Raw genomic sequence first — 20479 nt, 5'->3', positions numbered from 1 at the left:
CGCCAGCGCAGACGAGGTGCTATGGGCGCCCAGAGGACCGAAGGACAAGGCAGAGCACGAGGCGGTGCAAGCTCCACGGTAACACCACTGCCACCACTGCCGCCGCTGCCCCGCGTTTCCCGCCCCCAGCCACAGCCACCAGACGGCGCGGCCCGGCGAGACCCCGCCCACTCCGGCGGGGCGGGGCTCGCCCCTCCCGCCGGGGCCGTTCCCAGCCTGTCCCCCGCCCCGTCCCGTCCCTTCCCTCGGAGCCACGTCATTCGCTCTCTGCGGGCGGAAGTGACGGCAGGCTGCCTGGCAGCCAACGGGCGCCTTGTCTGTGGCGGGGTGAGAGGTGAAAGATCAGGCAGGGCGGGAGGAAGATGGCGACGCCGGTGGCGGTTGCCCGGCGGGGAACGTGAGTTCCGTGAGTGCTATGGCGGCGGCGAGGCGGGTGGCGCGCAGCGGCTGAGGCACCCCGGTCCCTTCCGTGACCCTCCCGCTCCGCTGCCCCGCGCGCTCCTGTCGGTTGGCTGCGGTGCCGCCGCGCTCTCCCCCATGAGCGGGGCGGGCGGGCTGGCGTGGCGCGCGCTGCACGCCGTGCTGCGCGCCCTGCTCTGCCTGCAGCGCGCGCTGCTCGCCTGCCTGCGCGGCCGCGCCGTCGCCGGACCCCGCGCCTGGCTGTGGCGCCGCGCCGCCTCCGCCGCCGCCTCCTGCGCGCTCCTCGCCCCCGCAGGGGCCTTCGCTTTCCGCAAAGCCGGGGCGGCGCGGCGGAGGCCCCGGGGCGCGGCGCAGGGCCGGCAGCGGTGGCGCTCGGACGGGCGCGCCCTGCAGAAGCTACCGGTGCACATGGGGCTTGTGGTGACCGAGGAGGAGCTGAGCTACGCGGACATGGCCAGCCTGGTGGTGTGGTGCATGGCGGTGGGCATCTCCTATGTCAGCGTCTACGACCACAATGGTGAGCAGTGGCGGGGTGTCGTTCGGCGGGGGTGCTCCGAGGTCCGGCCCGGGCGGTCGCCTCCTGGCAGGGGCCCATTGCAGTACCGGTGTGGGGCCAGGGGCCAGCGCTGCCCAGGGTCTTCCCGAGCTGGGAGCCAGCTTCTCTGTGGCAGCTCCCTGCCCGTCCCCTGAAGCTGCCTGACCTCTGGACAGCCTCTAGCCCTGATAAGCTAGGGGAATGTCCCTAGTGCCTTTCTGGGCGGAGTGACCTGGGCCTGCGTGTGCACTGGAGGGGGCAGGGGGTGGAGCCGTTCTAGGGTCTTATCCCTAGCCCTAGGCTGACAGGAGTTGCTGGTATCTGAGAGTCGTGACATTGTACAGCCTGCTAGTAAGAACTTTAGGCTACGTACTCTTGGGAGCTGAGTTTATGAACGGTGTCTGAACTGCCAGAAGTGGATGAATGACACTAGCCATTTATTTTCACATACTCTTCCTCACGTGAACAGACAGGTAGTTAAACATAAGCGCGTGTGTTCTGCGTGCTGTCAGTCTTGTAAAATTGTATTACATGGTCTCCATTTGGTATAATGACTGGTGCTATTTAATGTTTGAGGTTTTGAGCTGGTGCTTGTGAAAACTTTGGGGTTTTTTTCGTGTCTGCTGTGTGGTTTTTATTCATTACTGGGTCTCAGTTGTAAGACTGTTGAACTCGCTTACTCTTGCAGATACATTGATTCCATATCGCTGAGTATCTCAAATATAAGCTCAGGGTTTAGATTTAACATTCTGTGGAATAATCATGGTACAAATCTATCTTCCTCATTCCTATGGTTTCCTGCTGAGGTGATGAAATCAGCCATATTCAAGGTAGTCTTGGGTGAAACTGCTACCCAGCTGCTGGGAGGTGATCTCTGAGAGTACACAAGCTGCCAAATCAGAAGGACTAATAATACATGAGATGGACTGTGTCCTGTTTCTGTCCTCTCAGAGGAGAAAGCTTCAAGCTGAAGATCCCATGCTCTTCTTGTCAGTGGTGAGACTTCAGGAGACCAGAGTTTAGCTGTTTTGAGCTGCTACTCATGGCTGTCTAGACATGACATGCACATTAGGTTAACTCTGCAGATTTATGCTAGGTTAGAGGTACAGTCTGCAATAGTGTTCTAGTGCTCTTTCAGGAAAAACTTCATAGTGCATCCTACGTAAGTAGGTGGAATCTGTTGTCATTAAGTGTGCAAAAGCATCTGAGATATGGAAGCCTTTCCCTGAGCTTAGGCATTAGTGATTTTATTTATTGCTTAAACCACTGCCTTTAATAGTTCTGTTTCATGTTTGTTTTTCGTATGAGATACAAGACTCAGTTGGCTTGACTTTCACTAAATTCTCCAAGATCTTTTTTAAGAATCTAGGCTTAATACTTAGCAACTTAAACTGGCCATCTGTGCAGGGCTGTTGTGGTTCTTGGTTATATTGTGTTTCAGTGAGAGAATACTTCCTCATTTGGAAGTCAAGGAATGTTATGCTAATATTTTATACCATCTCAGTGACACAGAAAACAGAGCCTTCTGAAAAGCCATTCATGTGTTGATATTTTTTGCTCTCAACTTGGAAAGCATTAAGCCGGGTTAAATGCTGCAGAGCAAAATTTAGTACCAAACAAGAGTGAGAATTACCCTCATAGCCTGAAGAGAGAGATTTTTACCACACAGGATCTCTAATTTCTGTCAAACCTCAAATAAGCTCCCTGCAGCATTGCCTAATGTTATGTGTGCATGCTTAGTTCCTTTTTAGATCTCTGCATTTTGCTGCACAAATCATGAGAACTGAATTGAGGAAGAGATCCAGCTGAGAGCCATGCTTCTTGGTTGTCTTGGTTTTCAGCTTGCTTGCTGTGCAGCCATTCAGCACTGAGGAGGGAGAAGGTACCAGTCAATGCTTAGGCAGCCACTGTTGCTGAGATCCTGTCTGGCATGGAGGAGCAGGTGCTGCAGTAGCATCAGACACCATTGTGGAGAAGCTACTCCTGCTTCTCCAGCACGTGTTGAGGTCCTGTCAGATCTAAGGCTGGCTGTTACAAGACTGTAAATATGATAACCAGAAATTACAAGGTTATGTCTTCTGAAGAGCAGTGGAACTGAAATAATGGTGCAGAACAATTGTCTTTGTTAGCAGTTCAGAAAGAAGTATCTTGGAGATTATTTGCTGCTGTTCCTGTGTATTGTTGCATTCATGCTAAATTTGCGTGCTAAGAAGTTAACACCTTTGAAATCTGAAAATATAGCTGTGATCTTATGACGCGTCAAAACTTAAATGTTTTTCAGTAGTGCATTCTTCTGTTAGTCCTTTGATACCAGAATACACTGGTTTAATTGCCAGCTTGAATTCCAGTTTGTTGGAATGTAGTTAAAAAAGGCAAGGCAGTGCAGAGCAACTGAAGTGTTTTAAATCAGTGGCTTTTGCCAAACTTTCAGAGTTGATGAGAATAGCCTGTCATTACGCATGCATGTTCTTCACAGGTGTTCAGTGGGTTATCTGCGATAGCAGCCACAACCGCTTTTTGCACACTATGTTGTCATCTGAGCCTTTTAAACAGGTTTCAGAGGGTGAGCAAGTAGTCATTCATGTTGCTTAAGTATATGCTTACTTCTGGTAATAGCAGGTATGTTGCCTTTCTTTTGGTGCTAAGCTTCTTATGGTGTCTGGATTGACCATGCAACACTTTCAGATAGAACTGTTATTGAGTAGGATTTTGCAGTTGTTGTGAAATCCAGTTCTGATGATGATAGTGATGTCTGGAACCTGCACCGGTTAGTGAGGGTGAATAAAGTCAGGTATAGCTTGTTCATATCAGTAACAGAGGGTGAACCTTAATTACGTTGTGCGCTTACTTTCATCTTCTCAGGTGGTGAGACTTACTTTTGGTTTGCTGAGCTGCTTCAGTAAGGTTCTGTATTCTTACGATTTTACCAGCTATTGACTTGCCAAAAATACGTTGTCCCCGCTGATGCTGGCCAGAAGGAAACACAGTGACAGTTGTTCTGAATCGGTGTTAGGTACACTTTAATTTGTTTCTTTTTCTTTCATCGCGTATTTGTAGTACTGAGATTCTCCTCATTGCAAGAGGAAACTTTGATTATGAGTGGTCTTCTGTGGTTGTGTTTTCTTAGATGAATACTGTACTCTTGAATTAAAAAGGTATCCTTAATTGCCCTTTCTGTAGGAAGAGATGGAAGCATGAAGTTATTTAAAGAAGTGTCAGATAGGCAGTGTATTTGTTTATAGTAGTTAATCTCTATATTTTAAATTGGTCATTAAAAAAATGACTAAATAGAAGGTTGTTTCTGTATTCTTCAGGGTCAAAATAAGTAGCTGCATCCCCACTGACACTAGTATGTTAACAGCAGCTGCACCATAAGGGCAACTTGTGAGGAGTTATGCTAATTTTCATGGGCAGTTACAGAAACCCAGTATGTTACAACTGTGTTGAAACATGATCAGGTATTTGTCTATCTTCTCTGAATTCATGAAGCTCATTACATCAGAAGACTCAAGTAAAAAGGTCTTTGCAGAATGTAAGAGGACAGTAGGTAACTGTCTTGTACTGTAATAAATATATGGTGATATGAGTTGCGATGCTTAGACCTGAGATTTCCCTGTCCTGCCCCAGCAGGTTTGGAAGCCTAAGGTGTTATGCTTTTACTGCCTCTGGAGTGTAGGGGCCCTTATCGTTCTTACAGTTTTCATTGATAAGCTGCAGAACAAAGCTGTAATAAACTTAATGATACAGTATGCACCATTAGGGTTAGTAAATCCAGATAGACTAAAAGTTTAGGGGTTTGATCAAGGATTTATTTCTGTGGATTTCTGTATTGCCAATCCTATTACTTGGTAGAAATCCAGCCATGCTGGTTAAGACCTTATCTCTGAGTAAATAATGCAGCCTTCTCTCAGTGAGAAGACAGTGATTATGCAATTATATAGTTGCATATAAAATATCTCCTGGGGAGCAGAAACCTTTGCCCAGCATTACTTATTTCAGCTTTCTTCTGTTAACTTTGTCACCGAGAGCCTGCTTGAGTGTTAACTTCTGTCCATTAATGAAGCTTTCCTGAAATAGTTTGGGACAAGTCTAGAGTGCTTTTGGGGAGCTTCCTGAATCTTAGCTTTTGAATACTTTGGGCTCCTGAATAGATGCCGTGCGTTGAAGGTTACTTAAAGCCCATAGTACAACTGTACTACAAGTTTGGCTTTCTTAGTTCTAGGTTTGGTTTTCCAGAGAACTGCTTTACTCCTGACCAATTTTCTCTTAGCAAAAACTTTGAAAGGATAGGGTACTATAGTAAGCAAAAGAAATCCTTTCATTAGCCCCAGTTGTAGGCTTTTAGACTTTTCCAGATTAGTTGGTACTTTAGCCAGTCTGATCAATCCATAAAGCTTTCTGGGTGTTCAGTGTGTTCACTGGGGAGATAAATATATTGTGGTTTTGTGTCTCACACATTTGTGAGATAGCAGTATCACGCAGCATCTGCTGTGGGCAGAAACCTCATGTCCAACACCTGCATTTTAGCGTTGAGTTGGGAGGAGTCTTCAGACCACATTTATTAAAAGGGCTAATGCTAATCTGCAGAAGGTAATCTCCTTATGCATATGAGTAATGTGAAAGTAGTATCCCTTCTTTTGATTGTTTCTGAGCAATTGTTCTCCTCGTACAGAATGTCCTTCCAAGAAGAAATGTGGGAGGAATAGGTCGCCTATAAGATTATAAGTTCTGTCTTGAATTCTTCTTATTTGGCTAGTTCTAGCTTAAGTGGCTTTAAGTGGTGAAACTGAAGTGACTTCGGCCACTTTCAAACTTGGTTTATGTTTTTTCTAGGCTCTTGGAATAGGTAAGCCTAGTGGATTTTTCTAGCTCTGCATATCCTGTGAGGTCCAGTGTAATGTTCATGTCAAGATGTTGTTCAACATCTTTGTCGGTGACATGGACAGTGGGATTGAGTGTGCCCTCAAAAAGTTTGCTGATGACACCAAGCTGTGTGGTTCGGTTGATGCGCTGGAGGGAAGGGATGCCATCCAGAGGGACCTCGACACACTTGTGAGGTGGACTGATGCCAACCTGATGAAGTTTAACCATGCCAAGTGCAAGGTCCTACACCTGGGTTGGAGCAATCCCAGGCACAGCTACAGGTTGGGCAGAGCAGCCCTGCGGAGAAGGACTTGGGGGTATTGGTTAATGGGAAACTTAACATGAGCCAGCAGCGTGCTCTCGCAGCCCAGAAAGCCAACCGTATCCTGGGCTGCACCAAAAGGAGCGTGACCAGCAGGTTGAAGGAGGTGATCCTGCCCCTCTACTCTGCTCTCGTGAGACCTCACTTGGAGTATTGTGTGCAGTTCTGGTGTCCTCAACATAAAAAGGACATGGAACTGTTGGAAGAAGTCCAGAGGAGGGCCACGAGGATGATCAGGGGACTGGAGCACCTCCCGTATGAAGATAGGCTGAGAAAGTTGGAGCTGTTCAGCCTGGAGAAGAGAAGGCTGTGTGGAGACCTCATAGCAGCCTTCCAGTATCTGAAGGGGGCCTACAAGGATGCTGGGGAGGGACTCTTCATTAGGGACTGTAGTGACAGGACAAGGGGTAACGGATTCGAGCTTCAACAAGGGAAGTTTAGATTGGATCTAAGGAAGAAGTTCTTTACTGAGAGGGTGGTGAGGCACTGGAATGGGTTGCCCAGGGAGGTTGTGAATGCTCCATCCCTGGCAGTGTTCAAGGCCAGGTTGGACAGAGCCTTGGGAAACATGGTTTAGTGTGAGGTGTCCCTGCAGGGGGGTTGGAACTAGATGATCTTAAGGTCCTTTCCAGCCCTAACTATTCTATGATTCTAATGATGGAAACCCCACTTTCCTTGTAATTTCAACCAGCATTATCCAACAGTTGAGAAAAAGTAAATAACTGAAATGCTATGGAAATGTGTTATTTCCTGGGCTTAACTTTGATTAAGGTGTTCCATTGTAAGGAAGAGCTGACTCTATTCTGCATGTTTACTAGGTTTTGCTGCTTTAAAAAGCAGGGCAAGTGAGAATGTTGAACGTTGAGATGCTCCCAAGGCATTAGCAGGTGGTGGCTGGGTTGGCTTGGCCAGACAAACAATTGGTTGACACCACCTGGTGTTTCTCTGTGCCATTGGTCCCCTCACAGTTTGCAGTTCCTGGCACTTTTGAGCCTTGCTTCTGCTGAACTTGCAGCCTCTTAATTACAAACTGCGTTTGTCACTCTCTAGCCCTAAAATGCTGCAACACCACAGTTGACTGTGAAGGAGTATGGCTTGTAGCTGTTGTAAAACTGAGTTTTCTAGGCACATGCCCTAGAAAAGATCCGTGTAAATGGAGGGCTACTGTGGGAAGTTAAACCATTTCTGGTTTGCCTCAGTCTAATGGAGACTAATGATCAATAACAGGCTTGCAGTCTGTGTTGTAAAAACAAGAATTATCTCTGGAAACAGCTCACAAGTTCTCAGTGGTAAAAATTAAACCAGAAAAACACCAAAACCAAACACCCTAAAGTCCTATACTCTCGTTATAGGAATTATAGTACTTAAATATGCATAATTCTTAAAACTTTATTTGCTAGAATATTCACCTTTGCAACCAGCTTGTTGTGACTGAACAAAACTGCTTCTGCATTACAAAACCAAAAATGGCCTCTAATGAGAAATAATAGTGTCAATTTCATGTTTGTGTTCCATATTAGAAACACAGTACTAGGGCTGAAATTTTGCCCATTTAACAGCAAACAGCTGTTGTATTGCTAAACTTCTAGACCTTCTGCCAAACAAACTTCATAATGTTAAAATGATATTATGGACTTGCTTTCAACTTATGTGGAAGACTATTTAATGCTACCTTCCAATTTTGTTCATAAAGACTTAAGTCTTGCTGCATGAGAACACCTGAATTCTGTTAGTGAATTGATCTAATCATAAGTTTTTGTTTACTTTATCATGTATAAATTAGCAAAAGCATCTTCCATAAGTAACTTGGATATATTTTAAAAGTTTAAAAAAATGAACCTTCTTGACAAATGGGGTTTTGAGATCCTGTAAGGGAAGGGAGTGTAAGTTTGAGCCACAACTATGTAAAATGGTTTTTAAAGTTAAATATTAATTTGGCCTGTGTACATTCCTTCTGGCAGGACTGTGTTTGCCATCACAAGCATTCATAAGAAAAGGACTCTTGTGCACTGAGTGAGGGACAAAACACTGAAGGAGTAAAGTTCCCAAATGCTATTTGTTTGACATTAAAATCTCAATTAGTTTGGATGTTTACTGCCTTCTGATGTGCTTCAGGATCTCCTCTGCAGGAGAATTGTAGGTGTGTCAAGGTTGATGCATAAGTTGGTATTTCATTGCGGAGGTCTTTACAGGAAAGACGTATTACAACTTTACAGTACAACTACAGTACTTTCCAGCTTGTGTTAAACTGTTATTCCAAGAGCAATACAGGACCCTGGTTTTGAACAGCTGAGGAATTGGGTTGGATAAATGAGAAGAGTAGAAGGGAAATGCTCATGATGTTCAGATAGATCTCAAGAGCACATCCAACGTGTCTTCAGTATCTGCTATGTGCATTAAGAATCTTCACTTCAGAGCTGGACCAAGTACTTTATCTGATACCCCATTTACTGAGCAGTAAGCACCTTAGTCTATTCTCTACCTGTTATCCTCAATGTCTTCATTTACTTGAGCGATGGAATGCAGATTCTTAGATCTGTTCTTCTGACTTTGACAGGAATAGGCATCAATTTCTCATGAGAAAATAATTTATATCATCAGGGTTGAGTGGGGAAGAAGAGAGCAGCTGTCTTTTTTTCCATATTGGGAACCTCTTGTAGTTATGCCAGCTCTTGTTCTGAATATTGAACGTAGGTTGTTTTTTTTTTTTTTCTCATCTTGAAAGGTGGATGGAAGTCTAGTGACTCTTAGAAGTGAGGCACACACAACCTTGTGCAGATCTTGACTGAAGGTGGTGTGGGATTAGCAGTTGCAGTAAATAGCTGTACTGCTGCTGACCTTGTATAAGGAAAACAATCAGTGCTAACTGTAGCACTAAACAAACTTAACCAAGCAGGGTCGTATCAAGCAGTATTATTCAAAGCAGCATTCTCAATTTCCGGTATGTATGGATATACACTAGTAAGCAAGAACATAGTGTAATGATTTAACCTCAGTTTAGACTTAGTGAGTATATTCTAATGCTCTTTTTATATCAAGGTTGCTGCCTTACTGAGGTTTGCTTGTCTGTCAGCATGTGAAATCAGTTATAAGCATCACTAATGCTTGTGTAATGAAGTATATTTTTTTGCAGGAAGTATCCAGGGTGGGAGGAACATAAGATGCTTTACCACTTGTTAAAATCTCTAATGAAGCCTGTTTAAAAAAATCACCAGGCCTAAAAGGCTAGTGTGTAAATGAATGCATTGTGTCACTTCATGTTGTAAACTAACTCCTAATGTATTATGGTCTTAACCCAATACTTATACACTGTTTGATTGATGCTGATCTGTTTGCTAGCAGTTTCTTATCCCAGAATCAGGTTGAGGTGATGAGTCATAAACCTGATATAAAAATGTATACAAGTTCAGTGGTTTTTGTAAGATTATTGTGTGGGCAATTTTAGACTGGTCAACAGAAGTGCTTACCATAGGATTTCTGAATGGAACTTAGGCTCTTGATAACAAGCCTAGAATACAACATGATAAAAGCATTATCAGTTCCTAAGTAAAAATGCCTAGCCATGCTTTTGCACTGGAAATATTTAAGCTGCAGAACTTAATTTTTCCTGTGGCTTTTGATTAGAAATAGTTGTACTCAAGAGCTAGAATTTATTTTAGAACAGGAAACCGAGTATGTTTGGTTAAGCAAGTTTTTGTAATTCCTGCACTCAAACTGTGCCTGCCATAAACATAAGAGTATGAAAAGGCCTTGAAGACTGCATTAACTCCTTGGAATATACAGCTTGTGAAATTCTTTTATTAGGAAATCCGTTACATTCGCTGTGGTGTAAGAGGGGATAGTTACTGTGGCCAGAAACACTGATTTAGTGGTGACTTGCTTTGTTAGCCTGCAGCCTTAGTGGTGTGGCGGTAAGTGGTAGCAGACCTAAGCTATAAATCTACAGCAGCACGGGTATTAAAGAAACTTGGTGTTAATGTGACTTGGTCCTGTGCTGATAGGGTATTGCTATCTGAAAGTATTGCAAGAATACTAAGGACAATGAAGAAGGTCTTATACTATCCCTCATGCAATTGTATCTTGCTACTTAAATAAGGCTGAAAGAGGAACAAAAGCACATGGGTTGTCTTTCCAAGGTCACTGGAAGTAGTCACGTGCAGTATCATTTGCTATGGATTCTTACCGTACTTGTGAACTCCAGTTTGAAACCAGTACTGACTACCCTGATTCTTTTTCCTTCCTGCCTAGTGTCAGATTTATTTCGTAGCACTCCTATAAAGAGTTGGCTAGCATGCAACTTTTTTTTTTGTTTTTAAGGTATTTTCAAGAGGAATAATTCAAGACTGATGGATGAAATCTTAAAACAGCAGCAAGAACTCTTAGGATTAGATTGCTCCAAGTACACCGTGGAATTTGCAAATCAAGACAAAGTTGATCAAGGTAAGATGAGCTGCAAGGGGGGATTGGTATGACTTTAGCTTTATATAAATTATAACTCTGCTTTTACTTAAAAACATGCCTGTGTACAGTGACCTTTTCCTTCTGTTTAGTATGCTATCTGTAGCCTTCAGTTTCCTTGGTAAGTTTACCTCTTGGGTACCTTGCCAGAGCTGACAATGCTTCAAATCACATAGTACGTGAAGACTGTTACCTCACAATAGTGTAGATGATAAGATTGTTCTGTGATCTCCTCTGAAGTCGGATATAATTACAGATTGAGTGAATTCTGGTACTATTATCTGGTTCCTGGCATCTCTGTAGTAATCTTAGGTCAATATTGTAATTCTTGCATCAATTTTGAAGTCTTGCTGAAAGATTGTGATCATACTCAGAGAGGGCCCTGACTTAATCACTGTGTCACATGGATGTCCATGGCAGCTGTTCAAACACCTTCCTCTCTTAGGGTAGGAATTAGATCTTTTTTCCTTTCCCTGAACTGTAAGTCTTTCCACACTGCTTACCACCCCTAAAGTTTCTGTCTAGACACCTTCCTCTCACTGCTTTGCCTGATGTCTTAAGAAGAAAAGCAAATTGCCCAGAAGACTCTACATTTCAAGACTGGTGTTAATTAAATGAACTTTCGCAAGACTTCTCAAAATAGTTACCTTAAACCTGTGTTTTAGTAATAAAGCAAACCCAGAACTTACACCTCATCCATCTCTTACGGAAATGGGTATCTGTGATTAGGTATACAATATATGAAGTACACTGCAAGTTACTTTCAGTCATATCCCATTAATATGTAAAGCACACTCAATACAACCATATTTCTGTTGCTTTTAAACTGTGTTTTGTACTTTCAGTTTTAAATTGCCAATCTGCATTGAAGGTACTGTCTCCAGAAGACGGGAAAGCAGACATAGTAAAAGCTGCTCAGAACTTTTGTCAGTTGGTAGCACAGCAGCAAAGAACATACACAGACCTGGATGTGAATGTGTTAGACAACTTATTAAGTAGTAAGTATACGTGGTCCAGGGGGAGGAGGGGAAAGAGAACTTGGTTCATAATGGATTTAGTTTCTAGTATATTTATTGCTTAGAATCGGTGTGTCTTGATGTTTAGTCTGATTATTGCTTTGAGGCTTCTGCTAGAAATTTCTTACTGGTTTACTCCCTTCTTGAGCTTTTCCTTTACACATAAAATTGAAACATTAAGCTAAATTGTAGTCTCAGCTTTTCACAGTTTATAACCTCTATGGGATGTTCTGTGATGAGCTTTCCGGGAAAAAAAGCCACTGCTGGGATCACCTGAAACTAGACAGTTATAATTCATTTTAACTTCTTGCACGTTAGCGTGCTGCAAACCTGGGTATGGGCAGAGTCTTTCCCAGATCTCCTTACAGCAATTAAAGCTGTTGCTGCCTAACTATCGCTCTGAGTGCAAATGACAGAGCACTTGCTCATCTTCTGTTGCTGTATAACCCACAGTAGTTTAGTTATCTTCATCACTAATTCATGTGGATTAGTGACTCTGTACTGAAGCAAATGGCTAGGTGCAATAGCTATGAAAAGGGCAGGGCTGCCTATATTGCTTGCATCTGAGAGAAGCAGTGTAGAACAAGCCTTCGCTACCCCAGTGGTGCTGTAGAGCTGTAATACTTGCTCAGCTTTCTTAGGTGATCCATGCATGTTAATTGCAGCTGTAATTAGCCGGGGCAGGGTTCAAATTTCAGATTGCACACTTCAGCTTGGATGTGTGCAGGCACATTACTGTAGCATGGCTCTGAATAATTGGACTTTTGAGAGTGTTATGTTGTTGTTTGGTTTTGGGGTTGTTTGGTTGATTGGTTTGTTTTGTTTTTTATTGTCCCCAAGTAGGTGGTCAGTTGAATTGCTTGGCAGACTGACCACTGGGGCAGTTTAGACACTTTAATCTTAATTTAAAACTGAATTCTGTGCCAGTTGGTAGCATGCTGCATGATAGCTTCTCACTGTAATGGAGTTATTAAATACATTTAATAAAGCACCTGAAGAAGTAACTTAGACATCTATCCTGTTATATCCCAAAGGCAGTTTAAAAGGAAATGACTAACTGCTTCTTTGAAACAGGTCACTGTTTTTGTAAAGAACTGGTGACAGTTGATACACCCACGTGTGTATTTTGGTCAGTGGTGTTTAACTGGAGCTTCTCAAACACTTGTTCATGATCTTCTGTCTATGCATTTAAGTGTCCAGATATAATGAAAGTATTGGGTGCAGTCTTAAATTGAGCAGATTTATTGTTGTTTGGTGCACTTTGAAAACAGGCTGCTTAATCTGTGGCTAATAACTAGGGATAGTATCTGTAACTAGTACTGCTTATAAATTTGCTTGGTTTGAATTTGTAGGACAGTTGGAAGTAAAGAACTGTTCTTTCATAATGACTGAAACATCTGTGAGTTACTGATCTAAATTGAGAGCGAGTTCTTGAAAAGCAGTACTTGATAGATATTTTTAGGGTTTGTGTTTATAGTGACTTTATAGTTTCTGCGTTTTCACGTTTTGATTTAAACACCTGATAATGTAGGGATTTTTTTTTTTAACTTCCTGTTCATATTTAGGATGCAGTTATTGAAGTCTAGCCCTAAAATGATATGATTCTAGCTTGTCATGTGGCTTTTCCAGTTCTTAATGCAGTCATGCTCTAGTTCTTACACCTTGAATTTTCTTCAGTGTAAGAGTACTTTCTTCTGAGCAGTGCCTCAGCTAACCAGCTTGTTTTCAGAAAAGTAGGTGCTATCTTATAATGCTGTCTCTACTTGCCATCTGCCTTCCCAATAAAGAACATGATTATCAATTACAGATGTTCAGGTTGCCCTATAAAATTCACGTGGAGAATAGTAGTGCTATCAGCTCTACAAATTCCTTTATGTTGCCCTTGCAGAATTCCTGATCTAGAAGGGATTTTGCCAGATTCTTGTCCCTTGCTTGTCCCTTGAGTGTCCAAGTCTTTCGGCCTTCTTTTTTGAGTCTGCTCCCAAATCCTTCTATCTTGTGCGGGCTAAACTTAAGCACTGTAACTCCAGCAATTCTGAGGGAGCTTCCACATGCGAAGTATCTGTGGTGGTGATTATGATTATGTAGAGAAATGGATGCAGAGTGGAAAGCACAGTACTGTTTTGAATAGGCTGTTTTAACAGTAATACTACAGTGTACATTTTCATTTTCCTTCAGATAGGAACCAGAAGGAAATGTTAGCATTAACTGGGCTCTCTGAAGGTCTTTTCCTGTTTGAAAAGCCATTGCAGTGTTGAAGATCCTGTCGCTGAACTGGCCAGCTGAGGAGTACTCAGCTACTGAATCAGCTGATGAGTAAAGCTGTCCATTGCCTCCAGAGCCACTGTCCACTTCTAAGTATTCACTATTTCCCTGCAAAGCTCTTTCATACTAACATGCTAGCTTCTGAACACCTAAGTAGCTTTTGCTTTAGAGGTTTGGTTTTTATTCTTTTTTTAACTTTGAGATGAGATTTGGACTGTGGCACAAGGCACGTGTATCTAAATACTTTATGCTTCCTTAGAAATGCAAATGCTTGTGAAAATAACTTTACCTCTGGTAAAAGGATTACTATTGTGATGATTCAGTGGGGAGGAGGTTGTGAAGTTCTTGAAATCTCCAGCTTCAGATCCTGGGTGGAATGAAATCTAATAGGGCTTTGGTTTCCTCTTCTGTTATTCCTGAAGTTCCTCCACAACTAAATTTAAACTTGTAAAAGGTTCTTGACTGGTTTGCATTTGTTTTTTGGTGTGGTATTTTTTGTTGGTGGTTTGTGGGTTTTGTTGTTGTTGTTTTGGTTTTTTTAAGCAAGTGAGAAATTGAGAAATAACATCTGAAGTTCAGAGCAAATAGATACTATTAAATTTTATCTGCTGAAGGTAGGCATTATGCAGTGCAAGCACTCTTGCAGTTCACTTGTAGATTTAGTGAATAATGGAAGGGGTGACAAGAAAAAATAACATGCAGTCATTATGACTACATGGAACATTGTAGCAAAGTAGGGTTAGGACTGCTGAAACGCTTTTCAGATGAGCTAGATAGGCACACAAAAACCAGCTTTTACTTTCCTGGGTCCTCTTGGAATACTATACTGGGTTTCAAATGTTGCCCCAATCAACTAGGGCTAGAATTATGAGGGAATGTTGAACATGACTGTTCTTTCTAAGCTTGTTGCCTGGCTGTCAGTTTTGGCCTTGAATGGCTCAGGCATGGCAGAAGCATGTGGAAAGGGAGACAGTATCACTGGGCCACTGATAGCCTTCAACCTTGAGTAATCAGTAAGGTGCTCTCAATAGTGGAATGACAGTGTCTGGGGTTTTGAGGTATGGGTTGTAGGAGTGTGGGCATCTAGTGAAGTCCTTCAGTGTTATCTAGCCCTAAGATGGGTAATGCTGCCTACTTAGTAACTGAGGGGAGAAGGGAGAGGGAAACCACTGCCCTGTTTTTCCTCGCTCATCTAACAAGACAGATGTTACCTGCAACAGTTTGTCTGAAATTTCATAGTGAAAGTTGTTTTTAAGATTGCGTGTCTAGCTTCTCACTGAGAAAGAGACAGCTTATCTGACAGGGTATTTTTTTGTACAGCTTGTTTTCTTGGTTGTCTGTGATACCAAGCTTTTCTTCAGTAGAACCTCCTTAAGGTTTTTCATGCTAATGGTCCTTCTACTCAGCTGCAACTGCACATAGTTGTGTTAGGACTGTAATGGGTACAGGTCAGGGTACAGCATGTTCTACAATACTAAAATCAAGTTTGCCAAGACAAAACTAGAGCAAGTCAGTTTAAACAGCAATATTAAGGTTTGCTGTTACTCTGAACAATGTAACTGTTCCTATCGCTTCTCTTACCAAGTCTTTTAAAAGCACCTGACATAAAAACAGCAGTCCAGCTGGGCCTGCAGTGGCTGCGTCTAAGCTTTTGTTCAGTTGGTGCAAGACCAGTATGTCCTCTTGGGCTTTTAACTGTTAACATGTCCTCAGGAGCTTCACTTGATTTAAATAAATAAGTAAATAAATGCATTTAATTAAAAAGCACATGCCTTAAGGTTTAGAATTAAAACAAATCTTGTGGTGAATTAAGAAACCCAACTAATTTAACTTGTTCTTACAGGTACAAATGGATTTCCTGATCCTGATTTGGTCTTGAAGTTTGGTCCTGTGGACAGTACATTAGGATTCCTTCCTTGGCACATCAGACTGACAGAGATTATGTGAGTTACCTGTAAATACTGCAAAAGGGGTTGGATTAATAATCTAACTAAACAAGTCTTTATGTGATTTACATGGAAATAGCCATGAGAGGAGATAAGTCTAAACAAAGGTGCCTGGAGGTTGATCTGAGGGTGTTTAAAAATTGTTTAATTAAATCTGTCAAACATTCATTGTTGCTCCTTCAGCCATGATGAGGCAACAGCAGGCTTTATTTACTCTTCAGGTTTAAGGAACAGCTTCTGTCATTGTCTAGTCTTAGCAGTCCAGTCCCAGTTCTGTTGGTGTTCCTTATGTGGATTTTGAGTCACTTACAGTTTTCTAACAGGGGAACACAGGATATAAGGGAAATGGAATAATGTAAGATGACTATGCCTCTGGATTGCTTTCCAGTTTTAGCAATAACTGAACTGATTAGTGTTGCTGTATTTCTTAAATCTGAGAACGTTTATATGGCACTTGAACGTCTGGGCAGATGTGTGCTTCTCCAGCTTTCTTAATAGCTTGAAGTGTTCTACATGCTCTAATGGGTAGGCTTTGATTTAGAGCATGACAAGATACTAAAAGCTGGTTTAGTTACTCAAGTTGAGTGACAGCAACAGTGTTGAGAACAGCTTCAGAAGATTACTCAGACAGTAGTTTGGTTTAGGTAGTGATATACCTGGCTGGCCATGGGAATCATGTGGTGCTAATAAAAATTATTTTAACTTGCCTTCTCAGTTCTTTGCCTTCCCACCTGAACATCAGCTATGAAGACTTTTTCTCTGCCCTCCATCACTATGCAGCCTGTGAGCAGCGCTGGGGGAAGTGACTTCTGGCTGAGCACATGGAGTCATGCTTCCTGTGGGAAGGAATTGATGTCTGTTTACAAGCACCTGTGACCCATAAGTCTGGTTCATAGTCCTTTCTTAATTTATCAACAAATTCAATAAAGTGTCTTACCTTTCTAGAGTCTGTGTGAATGCGTGAGAATCTATGGGGAGGGGGAAATTCAGATTTCCCTAATGAAAAATACACTTATTGCAAAGAGAGCTGTTCAGAGCTGAATTACCTTCACTTTCATGACCAAAAGAATATATAAGAATTCAATCTTGTGAAATCTACAGGACAATATAAAGAGAAGTTCCATGCCCTGAAGGTCCTTAAATCCAAGGGAAAACTCTCATGTCAGCTTGTTTCTTTTTAAAGTAGGTGTCAAGTTCTAGAAATACTGAGAAGGTTTCATAAAAAGGAATGGAAGCTTCTATGGTAAGTGGATTAGGTGATCCGTGTGGCACACTCCATCCTCTTTTTGTTTTGTTGCTGGTGGTTTATTTTTCTTTAAGAGGTAAAATCAAAGTATTCCTACAGCCCTGAGTGAAACTTCTCTTAGCATCAGGTCAGTTTTCCATAGCGAATAAGCACAAACAGTACCATGTACTGTTTGTATACCTATTTTCCCCATAAAATTCTCACCTAAGGTGACAAGCTGGCTCTGGCATCACTTGCTGAAAAATCTGAAAATGGACCAGGTTCACTTCCATGGCTGATGCAACTTGCATGTTGTGCTCATGTACCCGACAGGGGAGTCTGCTTAAGCCTTTTACTGGGTTTGTTCTCAACTGCACATTAGAAGTTTGAATCAGAATCTGCAGCAGACAAAGAAGATGAAGTGAAGATGCACTACAGTATCTCTAAACTGAGATAACTAAATAGATTCATTAACTAAGAGGTCTTCGTTGTGGAATGCCCTGTGTGAGTTACATTCCTATTGTTGGAAGTAATTTGAAATTGAAAGTCTTTATAGCAGTATTTGGACAAAGCAATATCTTGAGAGCTGTGTTGCTGGAGACAAACATTAATATTGCAGCTTTCTGCCCTGCAGGCTGTAGAACTGTTGGACACTTCATTCTGGAAGTGTTTCTTTTACCTTGTTTTGGCCACCTCTTCAAAATGAGTCTAGCTTTATCTCCTTAAAGATAGGCATGTCACTAGAAGGGAAAACTCCTGCTTTTAAGAGGGAAGTGCCAGATTTTAAATGAATGAATGCTTCATTGTGAAACAGTGTATTTTAACTGTTGTAGCTTGATGCAATGTTAAAAGCAGATTGCCTAAACTCTTAGCTGCAGTGTTTTGTCATACTAAAGTCAGATTGCAATTACAGGAGAGAACTACAATCTATCTTATAAAAGAGAAAGGGATATTTAATCAATTAACTAATGGTTTTGACATCAGCTAACATTCCATATGTGCTGGAGTGCTCAGAGGACATTTGGCTGCCTTTTGTGGTCTGGTCTCTGATGTTTTCCAGTTAGTGTATTGCAGAGAAGATGAACAATTGTGAAATGTTTCCTGGGTTCTGTTGTTGCCGTAAGAAAGTTTTCTCACTGAATGTTAAGTTTAACATTTTTGTGGGGAGTTGATAATCTGCTAGAATCTTGAGTATTAAGTATAGAATTTAATTTTATTTGCATTAAAATTTAAGGTTGTGTTTAAATTACCGCATGTAAGTTACTGTGTCACTGAAGCAGTTCTGGTGCTGGCAGTAAAGATATAAAATAGGAAGAGTTTCGTTTAGTCCTCAAAATCAATCTATTTTTTATATCTCTATTAAACTGCCAAAGAATACTTCTCATACCTGAGCTCCCCTCAGTCCTCAGACTTCTGCATATCTCAACTAAAAAGACTTGACTTATACGGAAGACAGATCTCGAGGTCTAGGATTTGTCTATAGAGGGGTGCTTAATGAAACTGATTAGTTCAGCTGCATTTGATCCAATTTAATCAAATCTCCTATTATAGCTAGTTTAATTGTGATTGAAGTGTTCCTCCCAGAATTAATGTAGTTGAACTAATCTGTATTATCACTTAGTTGGGATTATTTTACTGTCCCTGTGTGGGCAGTCTTCAGTGATCTGTGCCAAATGCACTGTGCATATCCACAACTTGATCTCTGAATGTATGTCATTGCAGTTAGCACCTCCCCGGCTTGTTCTGTGCGAAGGTCTGTGGTATAGCTGTGACATGCTGTAGTCTCCGGGTACCTGTACATACTGTGTAAAACAAGTTTTTATGATTAGAGAATCAATTTATTGAACTTTATTATTGAAAGTTAAATCTGAATCTGTAAACCAAGAAATCAATAAAAGACTATAATCTTTCTACAGGCTATGGTGATGCATGAATACTTTTCCAGGTTTGACTGGGGATATGTGGCCTTATTGGTACTGCTACATCGCTCTGGGGAAGTAGATTGCTTCAAATGGTGTGCTCCTTTGTGCTGCTCCTTAATTGCTTTCTGTATTGCAAAAAAAAGCAGTGGACAGTTTTTAACTACCATGTCCAACTTCTTAGAAGCTCTTATGAAATCTGTTCTAGTAAAGTGTTTACTGTAAAGATACTTACATGATAGTCCAGGGAACTTGTTAAACTTGTTCCTGGCTACTGAAAAGCTTGCTTCCTCTCCCTGCTGCTGAGTCATGAAGCATGAACAAGCTGGGCCTCCTGCCAGCTCTCCCCTTGGAGATGGGTGAAGTGAGGGTGTGGTATGGAAGAAACCTCTGCAATTGGAGTGATGCCTGGGTGCAAAGAATGACCTCTGTTGACGGGGGAAGGTGGTGTGCAGGCAAGCTTTGAAAAAGCATTGGGGGTCATGGTGGGTAGCAGGCTGACCATGAAGGCCAGCATTCTCCCTGCTTGCATTAGGAACAGTGTTACTATCAGGTCTAGGGAGGTGAGCAATCCTTTCTCCTCAGATCTGGTGAGATAGCTGGAGTGCTAGGTTCAGTTCTGGGCTTCCTTATCATCCTCGTGGCCCTCCTCTGGACTTACTCCAGCAGCTCCATGTCCTTCTTATGTTGGGGGCCCCCAGAGCTGAACACACAGTACTCCAAGTGGGGGTCTCAGAAAAACAGAATAGAGGGGCAGAATCCTTCCTTCCTTCCTTTCCTCTTCTTCTTCCCTCTAGTGCTGCTGGCATTCTGTTTCCTTAGATACACGAGTTCCTGGTAAGAAAACTGTGGTGTCGCTGAAGGTAATTCTTTGGTATACTCTAGACCTTACCAAAAATTTGTTACCGTGTAACTCAGTGGACAGTCACGTGGGTGAACTTGTATGGCTTTCTGTCAAATTGCTTTACGCCTAGTTTCACACAGGCATTAGGCTGGCTCTTGGAAAGCTATTTGGGTGCCTCTGCTGCATTTTGAGGAGTTATTTGTACAGATGCAACCTGCTTGTAAAAGTTAACAGTAGCTTCTGAACTGGAACTGGGTCTCCCACCTCATACGGTTTTTGATCAGAGTCGGTGATGGCTGCTCACTGCAGCTGATTTGTAATTTCAATACCAAAGAATACTAAAGCTGTCTGGTGGAAATTTCATCTTCACCTACCCCAGTGTGAGAGCACCTATTCACAGTAACTACTAATCTCTTAAGAAACAATTAAAGTTTCTACACCTTTCCTCTTCTTTTTTTCCATTCCGGTTGTTGATGTCTAGTAAAGGAGCTGGATGAGATTCTGGAGTAGTTGCTTTGCAGCAGGGAATCTGGGGACATAGTCAATAACACAGCTGTAGCAGGAAATAGGCCTGCAAAGCAGTTCTTGAAATTACAGTGATTTTTAGGACTTCTTGTTAGGACCATGCAACAGAACAACTGTACAGCATAGCATGCTGCACTGAGT

The 20479-nt window shown here is 42.2% G+C and overlaps 1 protein-coding gene across 1 annotated transcript; it reads left to right on the top strand.

Annotated features, from left to right (window-relative positions):
• The first annotated feature begins 279 nt into the window (after nucleotides 1–279).
• Nucleotides 280–16846, top strand: NUS1 (NUS1 dehydrodolichyl diphosphate synthase subunit). Its single transcript, XM_080616008.1, has 5 exons — nucleotides 280–937; nucleotides 10458–10580; nucleotides 11444–11596; nucleotides 15723–15822; nucleotides 16541–16846. The coding sequence occupies exons 1-5, from the start codon at nucleotides 538–540 to the stop codon at nucleotides 16629–16631; spliced, it is 867 nt and encodes a 288-aa protein (XP_080472134.1). The 5' UTR covers nucleotides 280–537; the 3' UTR covers nucleotides 16632–16846.
• Nucleotides 16847–20479: the final 3633 nt, after the last annotated feature.

This window comes from Psittacula echo (genome assembly GCF_963264785.1).
Source record: "Psittacula echo genome assembly, chromosome: 4".
NCBI classification, from domain to species: Eukaryota; Metazoa; Chordata; class Aves; order Psittaciformes; family Psittacidae; genus Psittacula; species Psittacula echo.
Note: the sequence above shows the minus strand (reverse complement) of the source record. Positions and strands in the feature narration are given on the sequence as shown.